Genomic DNA, 22,146 nt, shown 5'->3' with positions numbered 1-22,146 from the left:
CAAGCGAAAAACATTTAAAGATTCATCTCACAAAGAGCTTCTCGAGCCAAACGTTAAAATTTAATGTTTGTCAAATTAATTTTAATTTTTTAAATTGATTTATTAAAGTGAGATTGATTGTTCGCAGGTCAAAGGCATCGTCTCGAAGAACCAAGAGAAGGTCTGAAACGTCAAGGAGACAGGCATTGAAAGCTGAAGAAGAAGATGCAGGAACGCGCTACAGGAGCACGAGATCTGAACCGAGCATTGGGAAGCGTGTCGTTGTGCCACCAGACCACAAAGTTGAAGTCCACCACCGAGACCTATGACCGAAAAACACTCCGAATGCGGCAAGTCTATGCATTCTCAAGAAATACACAACTAGATTTAATTCCAGAAGTTCAGTTTCTGAAAACCGAAACTGTTTTATTGTAAAACTGCTTGTGGGCCCCACTCAAGATATTTTGAAACAAAGGGGAAACAGGGCAGTTGTGGACAGTTATGTCCAACTATCGGATAGACTCGAATTGAATCCAAATAGTTGCAGCTAGTTGAGATAGTGGTTGGATAGATGACCGAGAGTTTAATGGGCATAGATTAAGGTTGCCAGCTTCTGGATGGCAGGTTGCAGCCCTTGGATGCAATCAATCCTGCCCTTCGATTCAAAATTGTAAATTCTATAAAAGGCAAAGGCCTTTCTTTTGTAAAGGGTTAGAATTTTGTTGGTTAGAATAGGTTAGATTTTAGGCATAGCATAGAGATGCTGCAGAAATTGTTGTAATGGCAGCTGAAGCAAATATATGAACATTGAAATATGGTGTTTGTTGTCTTTGTTTTAGTCTGTTTGCATGGTTTCTTTCATCTAGTTAATTTTAGAATGCAGGGATTTTAATGGTGAAGTGTGAAGGGGTATTTGATGCATTTCCGGTTCATACCTTTGGGGGTCTATTGATTGTAGGTCACCGTGCATGGTTAGTCTGAACCCAAACTGTGCTTAGTTCAAATGGAGGTGTTTGTCTTAGGCTGCGCCAGAATTGGGTGCCTAAACAAGTGTCTCCGGTCTGAAAATCCTTCATCCCTTGGAGCTTGCACCATTCTTGTCTAGTTGTGAGGGTGTCTCTAGCAAAAACAAGAACTGGTTTATCGAAATTTGTCTACCACAGCATCAACTGTTATTATCCTTGTCTTTAGGTCTCCTATCCCTTTCCCTTTTCTTTTTATTTCATAGCTCGAAAATCGCAGCAGACCAGCTTGTTGCAAAACGTAAGTCCCCTTGTCCTCCCCACAAATCACATCAATCACTGAGTAATCCTGCGGTCAAGACCTGAGAATCAAAACCTTGAGGTCATCCCCATTGATCAACTTAAAACAGCATTAGGGATTTCCTTATCTCAAGAGAGGATAGGATACTTAACATTCTATTCTGCGTTGGCCGGATGAAGTCGTAGTTCCACGATTTTAGCCACGTCAACACAGAGGATATTGATTGTCATGATAAATGTAGTCCTTGGCGATCATGTTGAGTCCTTTTTCCATTACTTGTACATTTTTTGTTTGCATGTTTTTTTTCCATTTTGGTTTTTCTCTATAGGTTTTTATCCTTAAATCCATTTGTGAGAGATCTTTTGTACATGTTGTCAAGACTCATCTTTACATGTTTGCATCTCTGTTTGTTCCTCCCTAAGTTGCACTTAAAGAGGATGTTGGTGTAAACAAAGTATATTTCCTAACTAGTTCCTATTCAGTCCAATTCAAACGTGGTTAAACTTACTTATAGCACATTTAGGTCATTTGCTTTTGTGTCTCATGTCATATGAGTATGAAACCTGTCATAATCCTGTGTTGTCCTATCTATCACCTTGCCTATATAAGCAAGGTTCCTCTTGTACATGATGTAGATATCCAAAATCTTGTTTTTTGTATTCACGGTATAATCTAGCATTCATTTCTTGCTACTATCTTTTGGGGAGTTTTTTTGGTTTTCCAAGTGATGCTAGCTGCTTGAATCTGTTGTGTGACTCTTACATCTATAAATTACTTTGGCATCCAAAATAAAAAAATTTTAAATAATCACTAACTAATTGTGCAGGGCTGCAAGTGTGCACATTCTTAATTAAACTGTAAACTTTAACTTGGTTGAGCAAACAAATCACCCTTGTTCGAAAAGCAGTCACTTCTGTCTGCCAATTAGAAATCACAGTAAACAATAATTATAGGTCAAGCAAGATCTTTAAAGAGGAGTAGACGAGATTAGTACCTTGATCTGTGGATAGATGAATCAATAGAGGAGTTTCTGTGTCATTGAAAGATGACATCCACTTGATAAGAGTAGATGGAACATTAATAGCCACTGCTGCAGAAGTGTTTGACTCACAGGCACGGGGTACAGAAAGGGCTGCACAGTTAACAACAACATGGGGCTAAAACAATCAACCCCACAAAAACAGTATGGCAGATATCAGTAGAAGATTGGTGAAAGGCTTAAAGCAAACCTAGACATTCAAAATATGAATTGGTAAACTTGAACGTGTGGTGGGCTCTTGTATGGTCCAGAACAATTATCGTATCTCCAGGTCCAGAAGAGAATATCCTCAAAACATTAAGTGAAACCCTTATTGAACTCGATCAATTCTATATCTCCATTAAATTGGTATTCCAGCCTCATTGGTACATCCCCCCTGTAATGCTTTTTCATTTAACCCCAACCCAAATCATGAAAGAAGAATAAGACGGTCCTAAATTCATCCATCAGAAAGGTGCATTGTTCTTAACCAGGAGTTCCAATTACATTGTTCTGTATATACTCATGAAGACCTGCTAGACAGTCAAACACTAATCTGCAATAAATTGAAAATAGTGAAGGAAATTTTGGATTGGGTCACCCACCTGACCAAAGGTTGCAGAAATTTTATCCAAACCTTCTCCAGACTGCAAGTCCAATTTGAATGCTTGTACCGGACCGATTGCATCAAAAAGAGCCTGAGGAGGAGGATGAGAATGGTAAGTGAAGGCCAGATCATAGGGATTTCCTGAAAGTGTTGAGAGAGACTGCAGCAAATGCAAACCTAAGTACCCACTTCCTCCTACCACCAGTACAGATGTTTTCCCCATGGTAATGAATTCGCAGAATAATTAGTGAGCGAATATGACCGTTTAAGGAACTCCCTTAATGACTGTAAACTTATATTCTTGTCCACGGGAAAGCTAGACCAAAGCGTGTAGGCATTTGAACTAATATGTGAACGGGCAAATACCTAGTATACAAATATGTTAGCTTTTTTTTGCGAAATATAGGCCTAACTTCGCATATATTTAGGAATTTTGTGAATTGTAAAGAAATAGTGGGTAACAAAAAAAATATCACTATATAAATAAATTTAAATTAGTTTCTAATAAATTGAAATTAATTAGTTGGAATAAATTGGTGAAAATTAAAGAATAAAATTAAGTATTTAGTTATAGAACTATAAATTAAAAAATTTTGTTGATGTGGTTTGAATTGATGTGTCTTGGTATTGGGTGAAAATTTTGTAAACTTGTAAAGGGTTACAAAAAGAGTGTTTCATGACAGCACTCAAGATCATATCTCTCAGAAGACAAGATATGCTCCCTCCTAATTATAAGGGAAGGCTTTCTTCAACCTGCTAACTTTACAATAATCAAAGGTACAACAACAACTTAGTTCTCTTTTTTCAGAACTAGTTCCATCTAATTCTCTTTTAACAATAGTCTTTTCCCTTAATTTAAATAATTTGAAAACTTGCAGTAATACTTAAACTAATTATTTTGGAAAGTAAAGTGTCCATGAAAGAACAAAGTCTCATGTTACTTTCCTTTTCTGAAAATGACCTAGGAATGGGAACCCACACACTTAAAAACTCAAAGATTCTCTTTATGTGTTATAACTCCTATCAACCACTGAAACCCAAATATATTGTTACCTCAACGACTGATAGATATATTGAAATATATTCTACTCTAACTAGATAGTTTGTGCAGCACAAAGACTTCACTTTCTATCTTTTCAAATTTAACTCAAGGGATAATTTGCAAAAGCAGAAAGACTTGAAACAATATTATCTTAACTAGATTCCAATTATTGAATCTTCAAAGTAACTCAAAGATTACTTGTAAAAATTCAAAGTTCTTCAATATATATATCACCAATAACTTTCACCAACTTTAATCAACTGAGAGAATATGATACTTTCACCGACTTTAATCAACTGAGAGAATATGATACTAAAGACATAAGAACATCAATGTCACACAAAGATTGAATTCAAAACAAAGTTTGAATACCAAGCTTCAATTCTTCTTGATTAAATTGTAAATTCACAAAAAGAACACAAAGTCTCAATTTGTTTTTCACTTGAGCTGAGTTTTTTTGCATAAACAAAGATGGAAAAAGATCCTTATTACAATAAAAACTCTCATATATATAGTGTTAAATTTAATGGCAGTCCCAAAGACACTGAGGGGGGGGGGGGGGGGTGAATCAGTGTCTAACCGATTTACAAAATAATTTAACTTATTTGAAACTTTGCAACTTAAAACAGTGTATCGGTAAATAAGAATTATTGCAATAAACAGAAATAATAGAGACACCATAGAAAACACACCATAACACAAGATATTTAATGAGGAAACTCAGTGTGGGAAAAACCTCGGTGGGATTTGTGACCCACAATATTTACTCACTGGCCAATGAATAAATACTACTTACAATAGGGGTCTGCACATGCAGGGAGGCCAATAGCCTAGATCTCACTGCTCAATAAGGAGTCACACTAACTACAAAATGGATGCTTACAAAAGATATTTACATTAAAATACAATAAATAAAAGTTTATTCCATGTCGGCCTGAGTGTCGGTATGCATTGTTGTCGATGTCGGTGAAGTGCCTGTTAGTGTCGGTGTCAGTGTATGTAGAAATCTATTGTCGGTGTCGGTATCTATCAGTTGGTTGCCAGATGGTTGCCAGTTGGTTGCCATCAATGACAATATCAACTATTCTCATAAGAGTGTATAATGCCAACAATCTCCCCCTTTGGCATTGATGGCAACACTCATGAGAAAAATCCAAAAACTGTTTCCAAAAACTAAAGTCCAAAAAGATTCCAAAAAGATGTGCTCCCCCTGAGCAAGTGATCTCCTCTATACAAGCATTTTTCTCTCCACTACTCCCCCTTTGACATCAATGACAAAGATTGTCAAAAATAATCAACAAAATTTCACCTCAAAGTTTGTAACCGATTGGTTACAATCTGAAAAATATCTACCAAAACTAAATTCAGATTCTGCATAAAACTTTTTCTATCATTCAAAATTGCCTTAGTTTGTTGGATCATGTCGGTGAGATAATGCATGTGTTCTTCCGGTGATCGCTCTCCTTGAATTAATGCCTTAAATATTTCAATTCTCTGAGTGATAAGATTGTCCAAGTTAGGACCAAGTTTATTTTTAAGTTCTCGGGCATTTGACCTTATCCTTTCCTTCTCTTTCTCAAGTTTCTCTAACTTCTCCCCAAAAACTACCATTTCCTGCTCAAAAACCGATATATGTCCGGATGAACCAATTATATTATCTACTATATCATCAATTTCTTTTTGTGTTTTTCTGATCTTCTCATCTATGTCCTCTGTCAAAAGGTGAGGTTTGCATGTTTCCCTATATAGCTCCTTGTATTCCAAAATTGTAGAGTTAAGTATCGGTAATAATGTATTTAAGTGTTTTGTACACTTCTTTATAGTGTCTTCAAAGAATGTGTTTTTCTCTTTTTCAACTCTCCCCTTAATTGTGTCCTCATTCACCTTATCAATAGTTATTACATTATTAGCAATAAATTTGGACAATGTGTCCAATTTACCCAAAGAATCAGTAATGTGATCTATTTTACAATTTGGTGCAATCAACTTAAGAATAGGTAATGTGTTGTCAATTGCCTTGTAGGCCAATGCATTGTAATTCGTTATCTTCTTAATTGAATCCAAAAGTACCTATGTAACATTGGTAGGTCTGAATTCACCTGTAGATGTGTCGGATGTCTGACCAATCATTTTTATTACCTCTTTGCTTCCATCAGATGTGTCCATTTTGCTTGCATTTTCTTCTAGTGGATCAGTCTGGGTTTGCATCTCAACCTTCAAAGGTTTCTCAAACTGTTTCAATGTTTCTGAGATTGTCGGTTTCTCTGTCTCTATGTGCACCTCTGCCTCGTTTTATTTCTTAGTCGGTTTCTCTATCTTCGGTGGCCCTGTGTTAGTACCTTTATCTTCAGTAGGTTTTTCAGTCTGTGTCGGTTGCTCTGTTTGTGTTGATGTCTTAGTTTCAACAGTTTGTGTCGGTTTCTCTGCTATGTTGCTATTGTCAACATTGTCTTACTTGACTTCAGAGATTTCCTTATCCACAATAATGTTTACCTCTTGAGTATCCACATTCATTGTAAAGAGTATCTCCGACTTAGGATTAGTATCATCATGTCTTATTCCTTCAGTGTCAATAACCGGTGTATCTCCTGAGTGTACCGGTGTAGTATCCAAAGGTGGTAGTGAAGATTGTCAGTAATCTTAATGTTTGGAACTCCACCAATTTTTCCTTTAGCCTTGTCCTTTTGGTAAACCTTAAATGTCTTCTTAGGTCTGTTCATTTCCTCTTATTTTTCTTTCTCCACAAAGAATATATCCCAATTATCCGTTGTTTCATCTACAATTTCCTTCACTCTTCCAGCCATCAGGCTCACTTGTCGGTGTCCACTAGCAAATACTGATCGATTAGCCTCAGAAATAAGTTCATCTATTTCTTCTTTGGAGTTAACTGGGTGAACAACCAAGAGTGCTTCAACTTTCAATTTCTTATCCAATTTCATCACATATAGCCTTTTAGCTTCTAGTCTCATGTAGAGATCATTTGGTAGCTCATCAATAACTTCAATCAAAACTTTCTTATAAATGTCTAAATAAAGAACAATGCTTTCTTCAATAGTTTCCCTGTCAGTGTTATTGAAAGAATGATATAACTTGTTCACATTTGACAGATTTCCCTCATGTGTAACCTCATTAAGTAGATCATTCAGTGAAGGGGTAACCGGTGTCTGTTTTCTCTTTGGGGTAAGCTTCTTCTTTGGTTCCCTAACTGCTTGTTGTTTCTTCCTTAATGTTCTTGTTTTCTTCAAGGTAGGAGAAGGTACCGGTGAGGCTTTCCTTTTCCTTTCCACTCTTTTGAATGCAGCAGCCTTCCCACTGTCACTGTCAGAAGATGTGTCAACTGGTGAAATATGTGCCTCTGGTTGAAGTCCTTCAAGCTCACTAGCCGATAAGCCACTAAGGTTCATGACATTTTCTTTTATTTCTTGTGCTTTCTTGGATGCATCCCTAATCAATTTGTCTCTTTTCTTCTTATTTTTTTCCATTGATACTTTACTAGCTATGGTTTCAACACTTCCAAATATTTTCTCAGATGGTTCTCTTGGTTCTTCAAGCGGTGCTTTTGCATACATTTCTAGAACATGTAGATCAACCTCATAACCCATTTCAGTAACCCAAATAGTTCTAGGGCTTACTGCTTCCATCTAGGTTTCATCTCTTTTAATGAAAAAATAGATTTGCTTGTCATATTTCTCAACTATGCTCTGAGGAATCCTTTCCCTAGCTCTCATCTTAGATTGGAAAGTTTTAAAGTAATCTATTATGTTATTATCTCTATCAGTTCCCATGCCGATAAAAGCTTCATGTAGTTGTTTTCCTACTGGTATATCATAACCAAAGTCTTTGGGTCCTGTACCGAGGATCTCTTTGGTGAAATATAACATCAAACATACTAGAAGGTTTCCAAACCGGAAAGTACCTTTCTTGTCTCCCTTAATCTTTTTCAGGTTGTCAATAAGCTCATCTTTTAACCATTTACACACATTTATCTTAGCATTGTTGTTTACCATTTCATAAGCATTGTAAATACAAAGACTGGAAATAGAATTGAGTCTGTTAGCATGTGTGACTTTGTATCCAAGAACCATACTTACATATCTCACATTAATGTCCTTAATGTCATTTACTCTAAGTTATCTATTGTCAAATGTTGCTTCGGCTAGGCTTGTCACCATTTTGTTGGGAATCTTCTTTGTCTTATCAAGTCTACTACTGGTTGAGGGTAAACCAGTAACTGCCCTAATTGCTTGTTGGGTTATCTTACAAACAAAATCCAACCATAAGAATTCTCCATGTGCTCTACTCAATACAATCCTTACCACTTCCTCTGGAAATTGAGGGATATTCAGTATCTCCACAAAACCTAAAGTTTCCACAATCTTATGTTCAGGTTTAACAATTCCATGTTCATCACAAATGACCTTATTAAAAATTTTCATTAACTCCTCAGATCCTAGGTCTTCTATATTGCAATGTATGTAAATCTTAGGGTCTTCTGCAAATGCTACACCCTTGGGTATATTTGAAAAAGCTCCTACAGAGTCGTCTTGCTTCGCAATCTCAGGAATTATTTTGAATACGGGCCTAGGGCATTTCACATTCTCCACAATGGTAGGGTTTGGAATAAATTCAGGAACAGAAGATGAAGCAGCCATTATGAAAAATACCTCTTATCTAGATGTTTGTTGAATGCTTGAAAAATACTTCTCAAATTTGCCTTGAATGCTTTTGCTCGATTTTGCGCTCACAGAAAGTTTGAATGCTTGATGAGTTTGAAATGAGGGTTTCCCAGTGCTTTATAGCCAAAAAGTTCTTTAAAACATCATTAAATGCTTGTCAGTTAAGTGAAAACTTAACACATCAATCGAGGGTAGAATGCATGTTTTTGAATTCATTGTCATACCCCCAAGGGATTATTCCTCAGTTAGATGAAGAATCCTACTGGTGGAGAGTTACTCTGTCCTACCGGTGCAAAGATTGTTTCATCAACTCTCTGATCTCTTTTCTTAATCCATTGTTTAGAAAATTCTTGCCTTACTTCTTCTACCTTCTCTTTTCCCTTCAAGCTAGATCTCATATTGTTTGTCGGTGCATTCTTGCTTTTACAAAATTTTGCAATATGTCCAATCTTGTTACATGCATAACAAGTTAAATTATTCCTCTTAATAGCCTTTCCATATCCTTGACCAGTTTGTGATCTGCATTGATTAGATAGGTGCCCAAATCTTCCACAAACATAGCATTTCACATTCATTCTGCAATTTTCTGAATTATGACCAACTTTGTTGCATTTGGAACATTGACCGGTGGGTGGTTCATTCTGATAATTCCAAGATCTACATTGATTTGCTTTATGACCAAACTTATTGCAGTTAAAACATTTCCCATTAAATTTGTAAGCATTAGGTTGTCTTACCAGTTTGTTCTGATCTTGATTATTTGTAGTGTCGGAACTTTCTCCAACTTCAAATCCAAGCCCATTTGTATCTCCATTAGGCTTCTGACTTTTCTGCATGTCATCAAACTTTTTGAACTTTTATTGAATTTGTCTTTGTTCTCATTTGCAGTGATCAACTCATTTTCTAGAATTCCAACTTGTCTCATAAGCTTAGTTTTATCATGTTGCATGTGAATCAAGTCTATTTTTAACATATCATTTTCATTACTAAGTCTCAGAATTTCATTTCTAGCATCATTAAGTCTCATAGCCAAGTCTTCTTCATTCTTATTCATGTCTTCAATGTCCTTGCATAACCTCATAGTCATATCTTGCATTTCATTTTTCATGTTATTGTTCTCTTGTCTCAATTTGTTTGCAATATCTCTAAGATTTTCTTTTTCATCATCATCATTCTACATCTTCTCATGAAGTTCTTTTTCTTTTATTTTGTGCTATAGCAAAGTTCTCCTGAAGTCCTTTAATGAATTCATGTGCAATCCTCAAATCATCTTCAAGTTTGACATTCTTCAATTTTTCTGCATCATAATATTCAAGAGCTCCTTCCAACTGTTTTCTCAAGTTCTCCATCTGTACTAGTGTCAGAATCTTCCTCAAGCTGTTAGGCTTTTGCAAAAAGAGGACCAGGCTCTAATACCAATTGCTAGATTTAATGATAGTTCCAAAGACACTGAGAGGGGGGGGGGGTGAATCAGTGTCTAGCTAGTTTACAGAATAATTTAACTTATTTGAAACTTTGCAACTTAAAACAGTGTACTAGTAAATAAGAATTATTACAATAAACAGAAATAATAGAGACACCATAGAAAACACACCATAACACAAGATATTTAATGAGGAAACCCTGTGTGGGAAAAACATGGGTGGGATTTGTGACCCACAATATTTACTCACTGGCCAATGAATAAATACTACTTACAATAGGGACATGCACATGCAGGGAGGCCAACAACCTAGAGCTCACTGCTCAATAAGGAGTCACACTGACTACAAAATGGATTATCAAAATCCAATACAATGTACTGCTTCAAAACAACATCTCTCATGTCAGGTTCAGTACCGGTTTAAGCTCAGTCAATAACCAAAACCTTCGTTGCCAACTATATCACCTTATACAAAATTATACATCATATCTCGCTCTTCTCTATCTATCATATGCCAGATTTAAAATGACCTATAAGATCTCATACATATATGAGTCTATTAAAATGTACCATATTGGCTTACAAAATATATTTACATTAAAATACAATAAACAAAAGTTTGTTCCATGTCAGCCCAAGTGTCGGTATGCATTGTTGTCGATGTCAGTGAAGTGCCTGTCAGTGTCGGTGTCCGCCAGTGTATGTAGAAATCTATTGTCGGTGCAGGTATCTGCTGGTTGGTTGCCAGATGGTTGCCAGTTGGTTTCCATCAATGACAACATCAACTATTCTCATAAGAGTTTAGAATGCCAACATATAGAAGAGGGGTGTTGCATGAAAATAGGAAAATATAACTAATTTTATGACTAAGTCAAAAGAAGAGTTCGATTTGACTTAGGACTTGTGCACTCAACATGTGTACAAGAGCAATTACAAAAAGACACTTGAAGTGTTGCTGGATAAAACAAAAAGCCACTGGAGAATCATGAAAATGACTAAGTGTCACTTTCCTTAGGTAGAATTCTTCTTCTGAAATTCTTCAAATTTATGGAAAGCATGCTTTAACTAAACTCCATCAGGTCCTTGGGTATTACTGGTGATGATCTCGGCTCTAGTAATGGAATCCTCTAAATCAGTACAACATTTATGTATGAGTTCATCAGGATCATTATTCGTGAAGGAATAACATTATTCTATATGAGTTCATCAGAATCATAATCTTCAAATTTCAACCAAGCCTCAAAGTCTCTTTTTTGTGTTTCAAGCTCCTGGGAGAAGACCTCTATAGTGTTATCTATCTCTATCCTCATAGTATCAAGGTTATTGACGATGGTACTAGTTGAACATGAGTTGTGTGCCTTGACTCAAAATATAATCCATCCATTATCCAACAGTTCTACTACGAGATGTTGCTTGCTCGACTTTTTTAACAACCTGCTCATCCAAGGTAGAAGTTATCAGTTTAATAGTCTCAGAAGAATTATTTACCTTGATCAAGATCAAAGTGACTTTCTCAATCCTTGCTTTGAGTTGATCTTTCTTAACCTTTTCTTCATCATATCTGGCAATAAGAGCTTCCAAAGGTCTAGGGTTGACTCACTAGCACTTGTGGAAGATACATAAATAATACTTGATGAAACAACACTTTCAAATATCAAAGGCTCAAGATCAGAAGTAGAGATAGGAACTTGCAATGTAGATGTAGGAGAAGATACATGGAGTAAAGGTTCATCTGCCTGTGGCAACTCTTCTACATTTAACTCATCTTGTTCCTAATCGCCCTCCTGTTCATTAACTAACTCTTCATCGAGAAGTTCACCCTCCTCCTGATCATTTGTTGCATCCAATTTTGATATCTCCTGAACATTAGAACTTGAAGGATCTCCCTAAGATTTATCTTTCTTTCCAACGAATTTCAATTTAGGAGATTTTATTGGAATTACAACATCCTATTTGTTCTTGGTTCTTATCTCAAATCTCTTTCCCATTGGGCCAATAGTGTCATCATAAAAAATAGAGGATAAAAGTTTTAGTGTAACACCATGCAAAGATAACAATATATTAGTATTTGTGAGAATACTCTGAAAATGTGCTCTAATGAAAATACACTCCTTTCGCGACCATTGAATAAGAGGCAAAGGAGTAGAAGAAACCTTGTTCTTTTCATATAAAGGATCCAAGATATCACCATCCTTTTCCAGATCATTAGGAACATCAACAATACCAAAGTTCTCAATTTTCTCAACTGTCAAGCGACAATAATCAAGTTTCCTTATATCATGCTCGGATTTACAATCAACCCAAACATCTTTGATTCGATGAACATGCACATGGGTCTTCTTCGGTTTGTTTCTCATACCCCTATAGCCAAAATCCTTTCTAGCTTTGAAGAATCTCATAGTGACTCTTCTCATCTCATCCTCCATGGCTCTGGCCTTGAAAATAGAATTGATAGAATATCTCCCAATAGAGAGAGAATTTCAAACTTGTCTTATGAGAACCAGATTGGGACTCATGTAATGCACTCATCTAACGAGAAATCTCCATTAGCACAATCTTGTCAGAAGGATATCTAAGGAGCATGAAGGGCTCACCATTGAAACATCCAACCCTAATATAGGTAAAAGTTGGAAACTGAAGAAACATGAATCCATATTGATTAACAACTTCCCATGTGTGATCAAACACCCTCTTATTATATAGATTTTTATCCATCATGACCATAAAATAACCAAAGAAGGCATCATCGACTCTTCAAAAATGACTATAACTTTCTTTCAAGACCAACTAGGTGTAGTATTCATGTACCTCAACTTGCCTTCTGTCACCAATAGTAGTTAAGCCAGGAAAGTGTCTCATTGAATCCGCATCATACACCAAGTAAGAAGTCGTATAAAACTTAAGAGTAGTGGGAACCTTGGCAAGCTACTCATAGATGGCATCACTAATTTTCTTTCCCCAAAATATCTTCTCCTTATTTTGTCTGATCACATGGATGTATTGATACATCCACATGTAGAAAGTATTAGAAGTGGGAAGTCCTTTAACTCTACTCAAAAGAGTTATCAAGTCATTGACTTCTTTAATGAAGTCACATCTGGGAAGAGTTTCCGGCCATCTGGCAATAGTTGGCCTGGAGTTTTAAGGCAGTGGTCATTAACATTATGCCTACACTTGTCATAATTCCTAATAAAGTAGGCTACATTTGACTGCATAGTGATATCTGAATATATCTCAATACTCAAATATTTGAACACTGAATCAAAGAACTCTTTATCAATCCTGATTAATTTCTTTCCAGATTCATCTTTCACGCTTCTGCTTTCAGGATCAAAATGCTTCGCCACTGCCATCACAAACTCAGGATCTTGTGCTGACATGGGAAAAGTTGCAACTAAGTGTATACCACTATTGATATCTACTTCCATATCCTAGTATGAAGGTGGTTACTTGATTCTTTTGTGAAATTCTTCTAGGTCAACATGACCTATCTTCGTGTCTCTAATATGATCAATATTAGAAGTAACTAAAGAAGAAGGAAAAACTAGATGTAGGTATTGCATCTTGAATTTCATCCTTTTGTTTGGACATACCTCTATCATTATAACAATACTGAGAGAAAAAGAAATTCATTACTATCAACATGATACATTTGATCAATTTATTTTTGTTCACATGATTTGAACACACTCTAACAATAGTACATTTAAGATAATTAGGTTTTCCAAAAACCTACTTAATATTTCCAAAGTAAATGGAATGAAAAATTACTATTTACGTGTGTGCAAATAAATGAATTTCAAATAAAAATATTTGAAAAAAATCCATTTATAAAAGTGTAGAACGAAAAACATAATTAGAATTTATTTAAAAATAAACTAATTACACTTAGAAAAATCCCAACAAACAAGTGTAATTCAGACCTGTAGATCCGAAATACACATCAAAGAAAGAGCACCCCAGTGTTGTTGGTCGGGTCTATAGACTCGCCATACACTTATAAATTGTATAAAAATAATATAACGCAGGGTGGGTTTATAATCCCTAAACCTGTCCTGCATTTTTTTATAAATATTTTGAAATGGTTTCGAGCGGGGTAGTAGACTCGATATACACCATTTTGTGGTGCATGGCGGGCCTATGGCCCCACCAAACACCACGAAAGCATTGCAAGAAAATTAGGGCATGATGAGGTATTGACAGGGTCTTCGACCTATCATACACCACATATGGTAGGCCGAAGGCCCTATCAACTCCATGAAAGAACTATGAGATAGAAATAATGTGGTGGGTCAGTGACCCACCACACACCACATAGTGGTGTGTGTCAGTTTGTCAAGCCTGTTATTAGTAATTTGGGTGGTGTTGTAATATTCCTGATATCTCTAATTTTTCTGCAATTTTTCAAAGTGTTTCTAGTTTGCAAATCAATGGCTTCTAAGGGTTTTGGGTTTAATAATTTTGAGACCTTTAATGGAAAAAACCTTCATGTCTTGTTGTCCTTAGAGAAAATATGTTTAGTTGTTACCTTTTTCACCACTTAACTGGAAGGGTCATTATGTCGTTGAAAGGGGCCATTTAAGTCTTAAGCTTAGGCGGGTTTCATTTTTATTAAAGTTGGAACACTTTAATATTCCCTAAGTCCTAAATAAGATCTTTAACACATGTATTGGGTTCTTAAAAGTCGGGCAGACGTGAAGAGGTCCAATTGCGATCGTGAGACCGTGAAGGGAAGTTGTGCATTGAATAGTCTTCGTGACTCAGTGACAAGCCGCCAGTGGCGGGGTCAGGCAGAGATCCAGCAACGGAGCGGTAGTAGTCAAGCCACGAAGGTATCTTAAAGTTTGAGCGATAAAGATTTGATCCTACGGTGGTCGTAAGACCACGATGGAAAGTAGTAGGAACTTTACCCTTCACAGATCAACAACTAAAGGATGGGCCCAGCAAGTGCAAGTTGCTAAAGTGCTTTAAAGTGTTGTTAGATCTAAGAGATCCAATGGTAGTTGTGAGACTATGATGGGAAGATGCAAGTCTTTTACCTATCGCAACTCAGTGACTAAAGGCAGACAGATACAGTATGGTGGGCCCTCTTTGCAAGACTTAAGTGATCAAAGGGCATGTTAGATCTGAGCGATCTAACAGTTTTCGCTGAGCCGTGAATGAGAGTTGCAAGTTCTTTACTCTTCATGGATCATCGATTGAATTTCAAAAGAATTAAATGCAAAGCGTGTGGCTTGGTTAATGAGAATTAATGCCGATTTTCCATTGAGGTTGCTTCATAAAATATTGTTTTTTAAGATTTTGATTTGTAAAAGGATTTCACGAAGGGTTTGCAGAAACAAAGTTTGCAACTTTTGTGGGTTTTCTGGTGACAAGTAAGTTGTTTTGTGACTGCTATATTTGCAACTTCTGCTCTTGTGTGTTGGCATTGTCTGATTCTGGAAAATTTGAAGGGTTGTTTGAATCAAAAAGTTAAAATAAGATAAACCCTAAATTATCAAAATGGCACCACGATGGGAATTCAAAGGGAAAATAGATTATCAGGAAAGGGCCATCCGTGGTGATTTTTTAGAACAGTTGGTTAAGTCTACGAATAGTTCTGCCAAACAAAAAGAACTTGTACCCAAATCTTCTCGCTTGCAAATCGGTGATGGTTTGTTTGACAAAGGACATTGGTTAAGAGATCCCCAGATAGGCATGTCTGGTTTAGGTCTGTTCAGGGTGGGGTTTAGTCAGCGAAATGCATCTGCTCTTGCAAAAAACCTATGGCAATTAGATGTCGGGAAATTGGTGGTCCCTGGAGTTTTTATGGATGTTGACTTGTTGACCCAAATTGCAAAGAATTATGACTCTGTTACCAGAATTGTAAGGAATGGAAGTGGAAGCCCTTTGATTGAAGTTACAGCTGATGAGATTAGAAGGGTTTTCCGGCTAAATGAATCTTCAAATTATCTAGAGCCGATTGATTTTGAAATGTTAAAGAAGGTCTATGATACTCAAAAATATCATCTTAGAGGTGGACCAATGAAGGAATTCTTTGCAAAAATAGGAGGGCTAAAATTGGTAGGGCCCAGTATAGTTGAACCTTTCCCTATGAATTTTTTCACTTTGAGGGCTAAAGGAGTATATTGGTCTCTGTGTCAGATTTTTGGAGAGGATGCAGAAAATGATATGCCAACTCATTATATGCTCACGATGGCACAAATTCTCAATCCATCTATAACAGTAGCTTATGAATTTGCACCTTATCTAGCAAATGTGATCCATGAGGGTTTGATTGGGATTAATATTGCCAAGGTGGATAGACCTTTTGGCTGGTATTCTTTGTTAATGCACATGTTCTTGTTCAAGGGTGTAGACTATTTTGCAAAGGGTATGGACTTACTGATAGTAAAAGATGGTGAAAACATGTCAGTGCAATTTTGGAGTGCAGATCAATCCTTGGATAGAGAAGATGCCAGCTATTTAAAGTTTGAAAGATGTTTTGCATCAAGGTTAAGAATTCTCTTGTGTCAAGAGAACCCCAGGATCCCAAAAGTTCTTCTTGAATTTATCAGACCCAAGGGATTTGCAGAAGATATCAAAATTTTGCATAATTGGGGTGATATAATTTTGTATCATAGTTCTACTATTTTTAGAGTGTATAGCTTTAGGGGAACTCCATATTTGCTCCCTTACCAGGTCCCCTTGAAAATAGGTATTGTTGAGATCATAAGGCAGATTGGGGGTCTGCAGGAAGCAAAATTAATAGGTAAGGGCAGAGGAACAAATTTTCCAACCGTTACCATTGCTCACCAATTTGTGATTACTAAAGGGGGTTGGCTGCATTTTGACAAGTTCTTCAAGCCCTACAGATTGTAAATAACAGTTGCAAGATTTGCTAACCCAGAAGATTTTTTTAATGGAATGTTCAGAAAGAAGGTTAGGTGTGGTGCTAAAATTCATCAATTCCACTTCCCTAAGGATTTAATAAGAAACGAGTTTAATCTAGTGGAGCAAGAGGTGAGGAAAGAAAAATGGTTGGTATATAAAAAAACTCTTGACTTTGTCCAATATTTTGATAAAAGCTATGATCCACTTAAGAGATTTCATCCATTTGGGGAAGAGGTAAAGTTTTTAATAGAATATTTTGAGGACACCATGCAAACCCTAAATGAGAAAGAAAATGCAGTAATAAAGGCAGATCCTTAAAAGGCCAAACTCATATTGACTAAACATATCTTTGCTAAGATCATTCCTCCTATTGAATATGTAATGTATAATAAATCAGGCTATAATGTGGTGATGCCTAGGAGGGATGAACCTTCTACATCAAAGGGGAAAAGGCCAATGGAGGATGCTCCTGAGTTCCAGACATCCCCAAAGAGGCAGAGATTGGAGGAAGATGCACAACCAAGTGAAGCTATGTATTCACCTTCCCAATCCCCATTACCTATAGGTGATGAGCAGGCTGTAGTTGAGAAACTACTACAATTAGGAAGCTTGGGACAAATTTCTTTTACTTATGGAGAATTGCAGGAGGGAGTGCCAGAGGAGCCAACAGGTGCTAAAATGGACTTAACTATTGAGGAATTTACTGGAAGAGAATTGGATCCTGTTATAAAACAGGCCAGTGATGAGTTTTTGGCCGATGATAATTTTGTGAGGTCAGGAGCCTTTTTGCAATTTGTTTGGAGAAAGCATATGGATTAGTTTAAGGAGAGATGTAAAAAAAGACAAGTTGAACAACCAAATAAAGATCCATTTGCTATTGAAGTAGAAATTAAACAAGGAATGCTAAAAGAATTTGAGATGATTGCCCTAGAGGAGTGGAGAAAATTAATTGAAAGTGCTGGAGTACTAATTCTCCCAGAGTGGGATATAGCAAATGCTATGGTTTTTGATGCAGTAAGAAAATAAACTAAGCCCCTCGAGGGGATAACCTATAGTAATGACCATGCAACTCTTGTAATATGGTCATTAAAAAGAGAAGAGAACAAAAGAAGGGGTGAATCCTCAAGGTCTGATTACTCAAGGGGGATGATAGTGAAGAGGGTCAAAGATACAGGTGCAAGAGAAGCTGCTAGCATGACTTTAGAGTCTGCTAAGTTTGGAATGGCAGTGGCCAAGAAGGAGGCAAAGGAGAAGGCAGATCTTCAGGTAAAATTAGAAGTAATTCTCAAGGCTTACAATGATGCAAAGATTGAAATCGCTTGTAAGGACAATACAATTGCATAATTAAAAGGTAGATTGGAAGGACAACACTAAAAGGGTGGGTCCTCTCAATTAATGATTGCCTCTTCTCCTGCCAAGCCCCCTTCTTCCAGTCCTATCATTGAATTTCCTCCTTCCCCCGTGACTTCTAGCTTTCAGTTAACAGAGAGTGTTCAAGATGAAATTGAAAAGTTAAAGAAGGCTCAGTCAATATTGGCAAATAAGTATATAAAAAAAAGTCAGAGACACTATTTTGAAATTTGCCAATATTGTTGAGGTAGCAATTGTATATTTGAACATGAAAAGAATAATGATTCTCTTGGATTCTTTGAAGGAGGAAAAGGTTATTTTGGGACCAGTATTAGACAAGTGGATTGCAAGAGAAGTGGACTTAGAATCAATATATTCATTATCTCAAGAAGAAGTAGATGTTGATGACACAATTAAGTCTACTTATGAATTAGTTAAATACTTGTCCAGGTTTGCAGCTGAAAGATTAAACATTGAAAGAGGGGAAAATTTATTTCAAAAGGAATATGCCAAGGAAAAGTTCGAATTATTTCCTGGAGGTTTCTTAAGTGCAAACAAAATGAAAGACAAGGGAGTGTGGATTGAGGAGCTAGATCACAGGCTGTCTCAAAGGATAAATAATATTATAAACATGGATAATAACTTTTTGTTTGTTCAAACTATCGAGGAAATTGAAAAGGCAAAATCATATTTTGGCTTTTTAAAAAAGGAGGTTAAACAATTAAGGATGAAATGGAAAAGTTTGAATAAACAACAACTTGAAATTATCAACTTTCCTTGGCCCAATGATGAGATGTTCAAAGTATGGGAAAACAAGTACGCTTTGAAAGAGACAGGAGAACAAGAAGGTCCCTCTGATGCTCCAACATGTGACAATTCACCGACATCCTGAAGTAGTTGGTTTTTTGTAACAGATTTTGGGTAATTGGAACCTTGAAGAGTTGAGGACATCTGGCGCCTGACCCGTGAATATAGGGAGGTTAGTTATCTAAAAGATGTTGCACGTTTGCTTTGAAAAGCACGCTGGTATCTCCACCACAATTAACATATCACTAATCAAAATATCTTAAGACAAAGGCACCACATGTCAAGAAACTGCCCTTTTGGCCGTTTTCTAGCTGGATGACCAACCAGTTATAGAACCATGCATTCCAAAAGAATCTATGCTTCTCCCTCAATTGTATTCTTGTAATCAGTGTATCTTTTGGAGGGAATTATTTTCAAGATAGGAATATTCTTCTAGGGAAGTTTGAAGCTTGTTGCATCCAAAGTTCTATAAAAGGATACCAGGACTACGTAGAAATCATCACAATAATTTGGTATCGAAGCTATGGCGAAATATATGCAGACTTTGTTTTTGGCATTTTGAATCATTCTTGTATCTCTGTAATCTTTGATTAGGGAATAATAATATACAGTCAAAATATTTCGAGCTCAGATCTGTGTTGTCTTTATGTTTGCATGTTGGTTTTCATTTTTAATTAAATAATCAAGGATTGTTTAATTAGATGATTTGCAAGGCAATTAATGGGAATGTTTTAAGTCTTTTTCTCAAGGAGGAAAATTAAATATACTTAATTTATCTTCATTGATATTAGTATATTCACATGAATTTGATGACTAGGTCTAGCACAGATTAGAAGTTTGTATATGTCGGGCATATTCAGATTTAATAGATCAAAAAATAGTGATATGTATATGAATCCTGTTGTCAGATTTCAGTCTGGTTTTTTATGACTCTGATGCCCGGATAAGGCATTGGTCTAAATTGCTAGTATTTGTGACATCTTTGTGGTCCCATACAATCAAAACAAATTTTTCATTCATGTTTGGTTGCACTAAGTTGAAGAAGTTTACAGAAACTCATGTTGGTTTTATGTAAACCATCTATTAGGTTGTGAGGAAGTAGTCACAATTAGGTTCACCTGCCTAAGCTTTGTAAAGCTTGAAGTGTAGGAGGCTTTTTCCTTGTAAACCTCGTTAATGTTGTCTTGTTTCCTATTCTTGTTGTTCTCTTCTTTTGTAAACATAGGCATAATTTGTGAAGAGAAAACAAAGTAGTTAGAAATTGAGACCAACAAGCCCTCCACAACTTAGTGATAAAAATATAATGCATTGGTAAAAATTGGTGTCGTGGCTAGGTCGCAGACCCACCACAAACCAATTAATGGTGTGTGGCAGGCCTACGGCTCCGTGACAACACCACTGTGTTATAAATTGATAAATCAAATAAAAATCTGATCGGGTAAAAAGTTACGAAGAACAATTTTATAACATATGAATTTATAAAAAGTAAAACAAAAAAGGGTTATAAAAACGCTAAATCGAAGGGAAGGAATTCATACCCGAAAAATGGAAGTTGAGAATCCTTCCCCTTCCAACCACAAATTCGATCTCAAAAGGATTAAAATGAAGATTAAGGAGATAATTTAGCCTTTAAAAGAGGAAAATAGACTCCTAATCCAACACTTCAAAAATTCCACAAATAACTCAAAGTGTATTAAATAAGTGCAATTTGGGTCTATGAAACCGATTTGCACCTATGAAGTGTAATTTGGGTCTATAGACTCGAATTACACCTAAATTGTGAAGCTTGGTATAAATCGGGATTACAAACCCAAATTACACCTAAATTGTGAAACTTTCACAATTAACAAAAAAGAGGTAAAACAAGGAAAAACACGCTTTCGACTACACAAAACATCTTGAAAAGTGAACCATAGAGCAGGCAAAAACCACAAACGAGTAAAATTTTGTGTGGTACCCTCATTTTTGCAAATGCTAAAAATGAGGGTAACACTTGGTTAAAAAATCATGTTTTTATTTAACGATCTTCTTAAAATCTATGTAATTTCAAAACACACATGTCTTAGTTCTATAGGGTTGATCTCAATCTTGTAGATTTGATATGTGGAATTGATTTGTGTATAGTGAGATCAATCTATCAAAATATGCTTCAAAAAAATTCCTCACCTTTTCTTTCTTGATATTTGTAAACATCTAAAATTGATACATTGTCATTTCAGCTAATAATTTGACCATTTCCTTTATAATTGATTGAATAAATTCATATTTATTGAATTGATTATCCAATTTTCATTCTCTAATTAATTAAGTAATATATTATTTAATTGCTAAAATCACTATTTGTCCACTATTCATCGCTATGCACCTAACTATTGGGATCCAAGAACACTGAGAGGGGGGGGGCGTGAATCAGTGTTCTGTCGGTGACAAAAGATTTTATCCTTTTATACCATAGACATATAAATTGGTAAACAAATAAGCATATAACAAGAAGCAAATACACCATCCACATAAATGAACACCATAACACATAGAATTTATACGTGGAAAACCTCAAAGAGGAAAAACCACGGTGGGATTTGTGACCCACAATATCAGTTCACTGGCCATATGAAAAGATATTACATATAATGGGGGCCTGCACTTGCAAGAAGGCACACTGCCTAAAGCATATTTCTCATCACTAAAGAGCCTCACTAACTACAAGCTTTCTGCTAAATAAAATATTGAAGAATGAACTCAAGAATACATCTGCTATGCCAAATAGAGTTTTGGTTCTAGCTCTGCTCTGTAAAAGTTCATAAACCTTGAACTACTACCGGTATCCCTTCTCATCCAAGAATGCTTTCCAAGCATTCACATACAAAATGATCTTCATACATATACTTCATATTATACAGCTATGCTATATCTCATATCATATTACATCACATTATATCCTATACAAAATGACTTAGCAGACTGACCTATATACCCATTACAAATAATATGTCTTATGTCGACTTACAATACATTTACAAAAGATATTCAATGTCGGCCTTTACAATAATTACAAAATGGTTTATAAAATAAATCCTCCTTGATTTCATCTTCCAATGAAGTGTTGAT

General features: G+C 36.0%; 1 protein-coding gene across 3 annotated transcripts in view; it reads right to left on the bottom strand.

Annotated features, from left to right (window-relative positions):
- Positions 1-3,240, bottom strand: part of LOC131076663 (uncharacterized) — a 144,785-nt gene extending 141,545 nt beyond the window's left edge. The window contains exons 1-2 of one of the 3 annotated variants that reach the window (XR_009372380.1): positions 2,866-3,239; positions 2,237-2,399 (exon numbers count right to left, since the gene is read on the bottom strand). Coding sequence is in view for 2 of the 3 variants with exons in the window: in XM_059220130.1 (XP_059076113.1) it covers positions 2,237-2,399; positions 2,866-3,090 (388 nt within the window). In the remaining variant the exon portion in view is untranslated. Of the gene's footprint in view, positions 1-2,236; positions 2,400-2,865 lie in introns of all 3 variants that reach the window. The other 2 variants (XM_059220130.1, XM_059220129.1) reach the window with 2 other exon arrangements.
- Between the last annotated feature and the right edge of the window lie 18,906 nt (positions 3,241-22,146).

This window comes from Cryptomeria japonica, chromosome 4 (genome assembly GCF_030272615.1).
Source record: "Cryptomeria japonica chromosome 4, Sugi_1.0, whole genome shotgun sequence".
Classification (NCBI taxonomy): Eukaryota; Viridiplantae; Streptophyta; class Pinopsida; order Cupressales; family Cupressaceae; genus Cryptomeria; species Cryptomeria japonica.
The sequence above is the reverse complement of the archived record's forward strand: the minus strand, read 5'-3'. Positions and strand labels throughout refer to the sequence as shown.